At 35.5% G+C, this 13,262-nt stretch overlaps 1 protein-coding gene across 1 annotated transcript in view; it reads left to right on the top strand.

Moving 5' to 3' along the window:
• SPAG16 (sperm associated antigen 16) overlaps positions 1-13,262 on the top strand; it is a 1,070,067-nt gene that overhangs the window by 551,571 nt on the left and 505,234 nt on the right. Inside the window, exon 12 of the mRNA XM_070387101.1 lies at positions 7,487-7,672. Within this exon, the coding sequence (XP_070243202.1) occupies positions 7,487-7,672 (186 nt within the window). The remainder of the gene's footprint in view (positions 1-7,486; positions 7,673-13,262) is intronic.

The raw sequence follows: 13,262 nt of genomic DNA, 5'->3' as shown, positions 1-13,262 counted from the left end.
TATTTGGAACTGGTCTGTTGTTCCATGTCCAGTTCTAACTGTTGCTTCTTGACCTGAATACAGATTTCTCAGGAGGGTGACTTAGAATAAGTAAACTAAGGTGAAGCCTAGGGTCAAGTTAGTACATAAAATACATGTAATCTACATTGAATTATTTCTGGTAGAGGTTGGCAACATGGAATTCATTCATAAATAAAGCTGTAATATAACGTTCTTTTATTTAACTGCTAAAAGAGTACTTCAACTTTGGGCCCAAGTATTCTAGGAGTCAACAGAAGTTAGGCCTAGTCAGCCATGGGATTTTCACTGTCAATGAGAGAAATCACCTCAAGCTCTTCAGCAGCAGTGCAATAACTCCTGCTATTAAGGCCTGAATGACAGTTCAACACTGGGTCCACATTAAGAGTCTAGGATACTGTAGTGCATAACATAGCCTATTGAGCAATAGATTTGTATTTCTCCTTTTTTTAATTCTGTATTTTTCTTTCCTCTGCAGCAAGATGTCTTGCTCTCTGTAAACTTGTTCAAACATACAGCTCTAAATGATACAGGCCATGCTTCTATTAACAATGACGTATTTCCAAATGAACTATCTCCTTCCTTAATATGTGTATCTTTCATGCATTTACCCCCCAAAATAGTGTATCCTATAAACACTGTATGACAAGTGCTGGGGAGTTCATTTGGCAGTATCTTGCCATTTCTGTGAAAGGCTGAGCTGAAAATCCCATTGAAGTTTTTCAACTGACAGGTTAACCTGGAGCTCCAGGCAAGCTACCTACCCAAGAAGGGGAGTAGTTTTATAGCCAGGCAGGGAAAGCCTAATTCTTTCCTGAATGCTCATCCCTGCCTCTCTGCTTCTGCTGGAGTCTCTAATATCTGCACACAAAGCTGTCTTCTGGGTTTCATTTGTGATTGTTGTTGACTCCAGATTCCTGCACAAATAAGAGTGTATCACTTGAAAGTGAAGACAAGAACATTTGGACGTGGGCACCCTCCCTGGTGGCTCAGAGGTTAAAGCGTCTTCCTGCAATGCAGGAGACCCAGGTTTGATCCTTGGGTTGGGAAGATCCCCTAGAGAAGGAAATGGCAACCCACTCCAGTATTCTTGCCTGGAGAATCCCATGGACAGAGAAGCCTTGTGGGCTACAGCCTATGGGGTCACAAAGAGTCAGATATGACTGAGCGACATCACTTACTTACTTACTTACCCTTAACTTCAGAAAACCAACCAAGACTGTTCTCTGTGTAGACATGTACTTACCTTCTTTGCTCTTTCACGGTGTCCTCAGCCCTAATGCAGCCAAGCAGCTCTGTATCTAAGTATAAGTTAAAGAGTTTACAGTAATTTGTTTTAAAGGATTCTTATGCTCTTTTAACTTTTAAAGTGTGGAGGATTCTCTCAAACTGGGAACACTAAATGTGTCTCAAATATGACAATGTTTTAGGTAATCTGAATTCTAATTGTGAGTTTTTCTAATATCATCATTTTATGAGCTCAGTAAAACCAAAATTAGATCTTTTACCTATATAAACACAGGAGGAGAAACTATTTTAATTAGATTTTGTGCTTATGCTTATATTCAGTTGTATCCGACTCTTTGTGACCCCATGAACTACAGCCCTCCAGGCTCATCTATCCATGTGCTTTTCCAGGCAAGAATACTGGAATGGGTTGCCATTTCCTTATCCTTAATTAGACTTTGGTTGTATGTTATTCTGCTACATAAAATAATATTAATATATGCATCCTATGGTACCTGAGAACATTGTGACTGATGGTCATTTTACAAATTCACATACTCCTATTGAGTAGATAGGCACAGGTGGAGGAGACTACAATATAATGGTGGTAATTGCATCTCATTCTGTTGTTTATAGAAATGTTGATAAGCAATTTCACATAAAACTGAACTATAGACCATAAGATAATCTTTTAAAAAAAATATTAGGTTTGAAAAATACCTGGAATTTAAAATGTGCTGTTATAAAAATTATTTTATTTGATCTTCAGAACAGCACTTCATATTGAGCAGAACTTATCGCCATATTTCCAAGTAAAGACAATGAATTTCCAAGTGTTAAATGGAAATGTTAAATGGCCTGTCCAAAGTCACAGAGGTCAGCTAGCAGAGCCAAGATGAGAAACCAATCACGTCTTCCTGCTTCTATACTCTTCACTTCCTATTTTGTGACACAAAAGGCATTAATTTCTTTCTGCTCCACACCTCTCTTATGAAACATGTTATTGTGTTTTATTAAAAACAGGTAATTAGCATCAATCTAAAAAGTATAATATATTTATTTCTCAAAACTGAAGTCATTTTTGACAGTAACAAAATATTTCTGCAGTTACGTGCTAAAGTCTTAAAAAGTCAATTTGAATAAAGAATATGTAAAAATAAGGAGTAAAGCAATTGCAGAAAAGATTAAAAGTTTAGAAAATTAATGATACTTTGTGCTTACTGTTTGTAAAGTATAAATTAGCTTGACCCAACCAGATTTGTATGATTTATTTGTAGAGTGTTCATAAGTTGCAAAATCTCATACTAATATAACATTTGTTATGAAAAATAATTTCCAAGAAAAAAGAAAATAATGAAACTACTTTATACATTTATAATCTCTCTTTAGGGTATTGGTTAATAGTTTAACATCATGAGGGACTTTTTTCCCCAGCCTTAGCAGAGATATATTTAAATTCTTTTTTTTCAAAGAACCACTTTGGTCTATATTGATCTTCCATTATCATAGTTGATAGTATATTTTTTCTAAACTTAATGTTTCATGCTTAGCAGAAAAATTTTGAGACTGTCTTCATTATTATGGGGTAAAGAAATTAAGGTGACTTTGAAATTCCATTTTGATTTCACCTCAAGGTTTTAATATGTTGTTTTCATTTAGTTCTAATTATTTTAAAATATCCACTATTATTAGTTCTTGGATATTTAAGTTATTTTAAAATTGTTTTAAAATTCACACATATACAGTATTTAAAATCTATATTTTGTTACTTATCATTGTATTATGATGAGAAAATATAACATCCATAGTAAAAAATATGTTAAAAACTTGCCTTATGGCTTTCTATATTATCTGTTTTTATAAATGTTCCATATATATATATACTTGACAAAAATATATGGTCACTGGTTATTTGGTGAAAGATCACTTTGACAGTTATAGTTCATTCTGTTGTCTCCAACACTTTGTGACTCCATGAAATGCAACACGCCAGGCTTCCCTGTCCTTCACTATCTCCCAGAATTTGCTCAAGCTCATGTCCATTGAGTTGGTGATGCCATCCAACCATCTCATTCTCTGTCAACCCCTTCTATACCTGTCTTCAGTCTTTCTCAGCATCAGGGTCTTTCCAGTGAGTCAGCTCTTCGCATCAGGTGGCCAAAGTATTGGAGCTTCAGAGTCAGCATCAGTCCTTCCAATGAATATTCAGGACTCATTTCCTTTAGGATTGACTGGTTTGATATCCTTATAGCCAAAGGGACTAACAAAAGTCTTTTCCAACACCACAGCTCAAAAGCACCAGTTCTTCGGTGCTCAGCCTTCTTTATGGTCCAACTCTCATATCCGTACATGACTACTGGAAAAACCATAGCTTTGACTATATTAACCTTTATTGGAAAAATAATGTCTCTGCTTTTTAATATGCTGTCTAGTTTGGTCATAGCTTTTCTTCCAAGGAGCAAGCGTCTTTTAATTTCATGGCAGCAGTCACCATCCACAGTGATTTTGGAGCCCAAGAAAATAAAGTCACGGTTTCCATTGCTTCCCCATCTATTTGCCATGAAGTGGTAGGCTCAGATGCCATGATCTTTGTGTTTTGAATGTTGAGCTTTAAGCCAGCTTTTCACTCTCCTCTTTCACCTTCATAAAGAGGCTCTTTAGTTCTTCACTTTCTGCCATAAAGGTGGTGACATCTGCATATCTGAAGTTATTCATATTTCTCCTGGCTATCTTGGTTCCAGTTTGTTCTTCATCCAGCCTGGCATTTTGCATGATGTACTCTGCATATAAGTTAAATAAGCGTGGTGGCAATGTACAGCCTTGCTGTAATCCTTTCCCAATTTTGAACCAGTCCATTGTTCCATGTCCAGTTCTAACTTGCTTCTTGAGCTGCATATAGGTTTCTCAGGAGACAGGTAAGTGGTCTGGTGTTCCCATCTCTTTAAGGATTTTCTGCACTTTATTGTGATCCATAGAGTCAATAACTTTGATGTTGTCAGTGAAACTAATAGATGTTTTTCTGGAATTCTCTTATTTTTCTATTATCCAATGGATGTTGGTAATTTGATCTCTGGTTCCTCTGCCTTTTCTAAATCCAGATTGAACATCTGGAAGTTTCTGGCACATGTGCTGTTGAAAGCTAGCTTGGGCATTGTACTAACTTGTGAGATGAGTGCAGTTGTGCAGTAGTTTGATCATTCTTTGGCATTGACCTTCTTTGGGATTGGTGGCTTCCCTGGTGGCTCAGATGGTAAACCATCTGCCTGCAATGCAGAAGACCTGGGTTCAATCACTGGGTTGGGAAGATCCCCTGGAGAAGGAAATGGCAACCCACTCTAGTACTCTTGCCTGGAAAATCCATGGACAGAGGAGCCTGGTAGGCTACAATCTAAGGGGTAGCAAAGAGTCAGACATGACTGACCGACTTCACTTTCTTTCACTTTCTTTGGGATTGTAATGAAAACTGACCTTTTCCAGTCCTGTGGCCACTGCTGAGTTTTACAATTTTGCTGGCATATTTAGTGCAGCACTTTCACAGCATCATCTTTAGGATTGGAAATAGCTCAGCTAGAATTCCATCACGTCCACTAGCTTTGTTTGTAGTAATGCTTTCTCTGGCTCACTTGACTTCGAACTCTAGGATGTCTGGTTCTAGGTGAGTCGATCACACCATCGTGATTATCCTGGTCATTAAGATCATTTTTGTTTAGTTCTTCTGTGTATTCTTGCCACTTCTTAATAACTTCTGCTTCTGTTATGTCTATACTGTTTTAGATTGGTCACTTTTATTTCTGTGGTTCTAGCAATTGCCATTTTTATCAGTTAAGATACATTTATTTCATATAATTTAGTTTTAAAACCTTGCTAGCAGTGAAACATTTTATCATTTTATTTATTTAAATAGGGACTGTCAAGTGTGTTTCAATGATAATAAATTTGCTCAAAATATTAGTGAGGATCAATTATACATATAATGTACTCAATAGAGTTTCTAGCACATGTTAAGTGATAGTCACTCAGTTAAGTCAAACTTTGCAATCCCATGGACTGTAGCCTGCCAGGCTCTTCTATCCATGGAATTCTCCAGGCCAGAATACTGGAGTGGGTAACTGTTCCCTTTTAATTCTTTACCACCAGGGAAGTCCAAAAATATTGGAGTGGGTGGCCTATCCCTTCTCCAGTGGATCTTCCTGACCCAGGAATCAAATCAGTGTCTCCTGCATTAAAGTGGATGTTTTTTTTTTTTTTTTTTTTTTTTACCAGCTGAGCTACCAGGGAAGCTCTATACCACATGTTAGGCACTATATAAGTAAATGACTTCATTTTCTTATTCTTATAATTATTGTTGTTGCCTATAGTGCTTTACAGTTGACTAAAATTTAACTAGGTGAAGATTGCCTTTTATTTACATTGTTTATTCCACGTGGTATACATTTTTTCCCTGAATCTCTGGTTCTACATCTTAAATTTCTAGTTTCTGTAAATTGATTACCTTTTTTTCTTTGAATGTTGTATGTATCCCATTTTATATCATTCTCTTCTGAGATTTTTATTAGGAAAATGTTTTCTTTTTTTTTTCTATCATCCTTATTTCTTAACTTATATACTGCCATGGACTGAATATATGTATTCCCTTCCAATGCTCACCCAGATTCAAATTTTGAATCTATAACCCATGATGTTATAATGAGTTATCTTTAGACAGCTGTATATTGTTTATTTTTTGATATTTAGAAAGTAAAAATTTTAATGGCCAACATGTACAAATAAACAAGAGCTGAAAAACAAAGGACAGGTTTTAATATCTATCAGTAAAGGACTACACTTACAGAGTACTTCTGTTAGTACAAATGAATATCCTTTTATGACTTTATTGAGAATGTCTTCACTCTCTAATCCTTTCTGGCAGCATCTTTAAATCTTCCTCTTTAGTGTTTGATACTCATCTGCATGTAAAAGTTTATTTCTCTCAGCATAAAAATAAACAAATAAAAGGGGGCAAGCAAAACACTTATCTTGATCTAAGTGCTGTTTCCTGTCTTAGAAATTTTGGTTGACTCTTCATTTGTAGCATCACTTCATTCATTCATATATTTATTCTTTCTGAAAGCATTTAATGAGCATTTCACTTGGTTAATCATAATGCTTGATGCTGTCAGAATGGAGAGAGGGAGCAGTTCCCCATCAAAAAAAAGGGAAGGAGTCAAATAAGCAGTTCATTATATTCACTAAGAGATGAATTACTGGGAGAACATATACAAGGAGCACGCAGTGCTGAAGAATATGGAGAAGATGATGGACATGCAATGTTCTAGCAGTTGATATTTTGCCAAAAGAAACCTAGATGTCTCTGCTGACATCACTGGCACCCACTTATTCTTAATCTTGTTTTTGTATCTACCACTTGAAAGCCACTGAATTTTTTTAATGTCTACTGATGACTCAAATGGAAAATCGAGTGACTCATTCTTAACCAACCAGCTTTTCAAAGTCTTTCAACTCTCAAGATGTAGCTCCATAGCCCCCTCATTTCTGATTCACATCTTCCTTCATTATCCAAACTGCACTCTTATAGCATTTAATAAAAACATTAACAATGCTGACCAGCATTGTATATTGATTTACATTTTTAAACTTGTCTAAAATTTCATCATTCTGAGACTGTATCATCCACAGAGTGTAGCATTGTCCTTGAAATCAACATGTGCTTTAAAAAAGTACCAATTTAGTAAAGTAATCTGGGAAACTATGGAATAATTTATATAGAAAGTGTGCAACAGCAGTTTCATCAGCTTGAATTACTAAACCATATTGTTCAATTAATTTCAGTTGCTCAGTCATGTCTGACTCTTTGCAATGCCATGGACTGCAGCATGCCAGGCCTCCGTGTCCATCACCAACTCCTGGAGTTTACTTAAACTCATGTTCATTGAGTCAGTGATACCATCTAACCAATTCATCCTGTGTCATCCCCTTCTCCTCCCATCTCCAATCTTTCCCAGCATCAAGGTCTTATTTAAATCTACACAATTTGATACTTCACTAAACCATATACGGAAGTATCAAATTGTATAGATTCAAATAAAATAATGAGTCAGGCATAATGATATGCTATTAAAAATAAAAATAACTCAGATAAATGCACACAAGTTATTCACAGAATATAACAACCATTTATAAAAATAAGTGAACTGTAAATTGATTTTTTTCACAAATTACCTTTTCATGTTCTTGCATATAGTGGCAACAAGTTGGCTACTTCAAGTGGTGATACTACAGTTAAGTTATGGGACGTGTCTAAAGGTAATTGCATTTTGACCTTCGAGGGACATACCCACGCTGTATGGTCCTGCACATGGCACTCCTGTGGTGATTTTGTGGCTTCTTCCTCACTGGATACAACTAGCAAAATCTGGGATGTTAATAGGTAAGAAGTATTTCTAATAATATTAACACTCTGTTTTGATAAATATAATTTCTCTCAGTGGGAAATTAAAGAAAATCTGTTAATTCATAAAATTATAGAATTAGTCTACGTGACATCCATTTGTAACTCCATTAATGCTGCTACTGCTAAGTCACCCCAGTTGTGTCCAACTCTGTGCGACCCCATAGATGGCAGCCCACCAGGCTCCCCCGTCCCTGGGATTCGCCAGGCAAGAACACAGGAGTGGGTTGCCATTTCCTTCTCCAATGCATGAAAGTGAAAAGTGAAAGTGAAGTCGCCCAGTTGTGTCCGACTCTTCGCGATCCCATGGACTGCAGCCTATCAGGCTCCTCCATCCATAGGATTTTCCAGGCAAGAGTACTGGAGTGGGGTGCCATTGCCTTCTCCGTATATATAGTTCATATATATAGATATATAATGAGTTCTTTCAGTATATGTAGATAGATAATGAGTTCTTTCTAAATAGAGGTTCAAGATCAAGCCTGTGCAATCAGATTAGAATCGCTTCGTCGGAAAGCTGTTTGTTTTAAGCAAGATAGAAACAAATACTTCTTTTAGAGTTAGTTTTTTAGTTCTCCTCTCCACCAGTCTGCTGTCTGTCTGGATTATCAAACCAAGAATTTAATAGACATGAAGATGACAGAAATAGTTATGGGCTTTTCACTTAATTTTGATATAGCATTTCCAATTTAAATGCTTCTTAGCAATTCAAAAATTGTAGGAATGGATAAAATACAATACAATACTATATGGTTTGATCTTAATTCAAGACAGACCTATTTTTTGCTATCAAAATACCTGTCATCCATGTATTTTGGATAATTATTCCATCCTATTATGTATACAAATAACATTTTAAAAGCTGGTATCAAATACCTTGATTACTTCATCTAACTAAGTAATTATATATCATCAGTCAGATTTCTGATCACTTTAATATTTTAATTAATGCCCAGATTACAAATATAAGTAATAGTGACTCCTCAAAATTTGTGTAACAAATTATCACTGAGCCATTGTAATTCTTTTGTAAGAGAGAGATGAACTCACTTTGAAGACTAGCACTATTGTTTTGGGAGTTACAGGTCAAACCAGTACTTTGAACAAACTTTCCCCATTCTTCCTTGAATTATGGGTAACCTATTTAGAAGACAGAGCAAGTAAGGTGCTCACAAAAAGGTCAACAGGATTTCTAGGAGGATTTCTTGAAAGGGTCTGCTCTGTTCTGTTTGTAGTTTGATTATCTCTTAAGACCATGTGCCAGTTTTTATGGTATTTTTTCTCTGCACCAGACCCACCCTTCTCTTTTTTGTGATACTGGAGCTGGAACTTTGCAAACGACAGTTCACTTTGCCAACTGACTCTGTATTAGGCTTTGGTAATAGTGGCTGCTTGTAGGAGACCACAAGGCTAGAGGTGGTGGGGGGGGGGTCCTCTTCTCCCTCTCTCCTTCCTATGGGCTTCTTCTGGACTTGCAGTTTCAATGAGCATCACCCTAGCAGTATTTCACCTCAGCAACATCACAGCTGCTGAATCCAGTTGACAGTTTTTCTAGTGTTTGGAGAAATAGCTGTATCATACATCCATCAAAGGCATTAACTCCAGCAGACATTTGCCCCCTTCTCAGAGGTCTTCATTCCTAGATCTGCCTGGCCTCTTTCCAAGATGAGGGATATCAATACTAGCAGTCTCAGGACCACTCCTCAGCTCTGTGGTGCCACCCACCAAGGTTATAATAATTCCACTTCAATCCCTTTGTGCATTCAGTCCTAAAAGTGGTAGCTCTTTCATTCAGGGCTTTCTCCATACCTTCATGTTCTTGTTTTCCCTTTATAGTTATCTAGTTAACAACTTTATGCACAGTTAACAATCCCTTATATTAAATTCTTACTGTTAAAATGTTAAGTGCAAGTTCGGTCTCCCATCCGATTTTGGCAGTTACTGGGCATTGATGCATAAATAGCATAATCCACTTGAGTTACAAAGATATAGCTAAATAATGTTTGACATATTCTGAATGAGAAAGCATAGCTCTAAATAATAGGTTTGAAACCTATTTCTGGAGAATTCCATGGACAGAGGAGCCTGGTGGGCTACCGTCCATGGGATCACAAAGAATTCAACATGACTTAGCAACTAACACTTTCACTTACTTTCTATGTAAAGTAGTGACAGCTTAAGATGTAGTTTAATAGTCATGTGCATACCATTTGGTTATCTGGAATAAGCAGCCATGTAATTCTTAATTTTATTATGTTTCTATGTTATACAACCATATTTCATAAATATTATTATAATAGATTACTAGAATTTTTAAAACCAATTTATTTTGATGTATGATTGACATACAGAAAGCTGTGCATATTTAGCATAAACAACATAATGAGTTTGAAATATATACCTGTGAAACCATTACAGTCAATGCATAAATGTATCTCTTGCCTCTAAAAATTTCCTCCTGCCCTCTTTATTATTATTATTTTTATAAGAGCACTTAATATAATAACCTATTAGCAAAATTTTAACTATCCTAACATTGCTCTTACCTTGTTGTACATTGTGTTGTACATTAGATCACTAGGGCTTACTCATATAGGTAAAATTTTAATGCTGTTCTCTAATTTTAATTTTTTATTACTTTTGGCTTAGTCAAAGGTGTTTACAAAAGACTGCAGTCCATTCTAAAATGTATCTTTAAATGTATTAATCACTCAGAGTGCTTAAATCAAACTGTATTAAGGTGACAACAAAAATAAAGTGATTGCCAGTAGACTCACCTCTACAAAGAATGATTTCAAGCGCTTTGACAGCTTTTCTCCATGACCCTGATATCCAAATACTGTCCCAGAAGAGACTCAGTAGATGTTGATATAGCAGATCAAAATTGCTACTGATTGATGCCAAAAATTATTTGCATTTCAAATTTCCCATCAATATCAAGAGCTCACCTTCATCAACAAAGACAAAGAATTTATACCAGATTTGAAGCTAAGATAGTGGATAAATATTGACAAATAAGGGAGACTGTTTCTTTGGTGGCTATTGATAGATCTTTCAGCGCTGTAATCAGAGCCCTGAACTGTAATTTACGATTGCTCATGGATCCATACTGTGTAAATATGTCTAAAACTAGTGTCTTGCTTAAAATTGTATAGGTCATTGTTACAGGTTTAGTGACTTTAAGGATAGAGGTTATTTGCTTTGGTAAGATGATGATGGTAGAAGCTGTACTGTGCTGGATCATATACTCTTATAGTGATGCCACATAGTTTTTAATTAAAAAATATTGATAGACTCTGTGGTTCACCAGGAAAAAAATTAGAATATATCCTTATATTCACAGTCTGCCCTTTCCTTTGAAACCCTCGCTCAGCCTTGAATTCCTCTGTTAGTTGGTATGTCATTCCTTTTCCTGCAACTCTTCCTGAAATTAGATATTACCTGCTAAGACCATCTAATTAGCTCCTCACCAGAAAGTTGTATCCCTGGCAATCATAATTAATGTAAAAAGTCCAGATCAAGATCCCTGTTAACTAAATACTAATAAGACTCTCTGAACAATGGTACCTCTGTCATTCTTAGTCTGGACACACTGACACTCTACACAGTTTCTATGAACAATTAAAAGTAGTGATTCAATGGTCTTTTGAATGATCATTTATAAAAAGTAGAAATTTATGTTTTATTTTGTAGTCATTTATTACTACCTTAATTTTCATATATATGCTTTAAAAATCAGTCTTAAAGCATACATGTACCCTTGAACACACACACACACACACACACACACACACCCCATTGTATCTTTAATGGCGAATGCTTGACACATGGCAATTTTGTTGCATAAATGATAAAGGGAAAATCAGTATATACACATGAAGAAAGTGCTTTCCTTGCTTCCATTCACATTCAAATTATGATTCAATTATTGTGTTATTCTACATGAATCTTTAAAGTGATGAAAATTAGGAAAATCAGAGAATGTCTCAGTTGACTATAAAAATTGTGTTTCTTTAAAGCATGAGATTACCATTAAACATTCATGAAATGAATTACCAGTGTAGGACTGTATTTTAGACATTAGAAGATTCTAAGACTCCATTACTGCCCTCAGTGAGATTATAAATAATTTTAAAATGCAGCAGTTTTATAACAGAAAATATGCAGTACATCTTCAATTCATAATATCAGAGAAGAAATTCTGATTGATCCTGGGTACTTTTCTTCCCAAGATAGTTGGGTATTTGACTGAGTGTCTACATGACACTATATCTCTGATGTTTGGAACTCAGACCACATGCCTGTACTTAGTTGTAGCTTAAAATGAAAGGATTTGAAACAAGCAGAATGTTACTGGGTGTAGCTGCCCTGTTGCTTAAAACAATATTGCACAGGCTAGAGTAGAGTGGTTTGTAACAGGGATGGAAGGAAACAGATTGCTTCATAAAATTCAACTTCTGGACCCTAAACAATGGGAAATAAATCTGCTGCCTTAATATCTAAGGGTATTGGTTCAGATGATGTCAAGATTATGTTTAAGAGAGAAAAATAAATCAGGTTTGAGCCTATGATGGGAACAGTGGGAGAAATAAAAATAGATTTGGAAGATAAAGCCACTAGAAATTGCTGAGACATTATGAGTCATGAGAGAAAGAGAAAGCAAATCACCTGTTACATATTGAGACACCTGATGGGTGTAAAGCTCATTCTCTTTGTACTAGAGCACAAATGTGAACTTTATAAAAGGTTTTTCCAGCCAGATTCATCAGCTCCATTTTAGAAAATGCTGTAGAATGAGGGACGTTGTCTTGTTCATCTAACAGGTGATGCCTACTGACGAGAATTGAATGTTCCTTCCTGCCCACCTGCACTGCTTCCTTCTTAATTGAAAAATTCATTGAGCAATATAGCCCCCAGACCAGATGAGAGAAACAGAATGATTTACATAAAGAAAACAGTTAAATTTAAGAAAAAGGAAATGTGAAATACTAAGATTCTCATATGATAAGTTATCTTCTTTTAATAGCATGTACTATTAATTTTTTGGTCAAATAATGTGCCGATGTGAATTTATTTCTTTAAAAATTAATAATGATGAGATAGCACCAAATATGTTACAAAATGGAGTTTAGTGTTTGTATTTTATTAATAATATGCATCCTGTTCTTTATGATACATATGCTAAGTTGACTCTATTAGAGATGAAGGGCATATTGTACAACATTAATGGTTTTAAAGCATAATAATGTAAGGAGGATATTGAGATTCAAGGGCATGTATTGTTGGTACATTAATACCTGTCTTGCATTATAAAACCTCCCAGCTTTCTGCCTTATACTTGTAAAGGAACCCAAGGTATATGTTAATAGATTGCTAAAGCAGTACTTGAAACATAATTAGGTTACATTAAAGGAAATGGTGACATTATAAAATTGACCTCTTGTGATCAATTTATCCTGTTCCACAGATAAATCAATTACTACATCTTGGGTTTTCATTTATATTCAAATGAATGATTCCCTCTAGAAATACATATTTTGAGTGATAGCTAAGTATTATTGAATATAAA

The sequence above is a fragment of the Bos mutus genome, chromosome 2 (genome assembly GCF_027580195.1).
Source record: "Bos mutus isolate GX-2022 chromosome 2, NWIPB_WYAK_1.1, whole genome shotgun sequence".
In the NCBI taxonomy this organism is placed as follows: Eukaryota; Metazoa; Chordata; class Mammalia; order Artiodactyla; family Bovidae; genus Bos; species Bos mutus.
The sequence above is the reverse complement of the archived record's forward strand: the minus strand, read 5'-3'. Positions and strand labels throughout refer to the sequence as shown.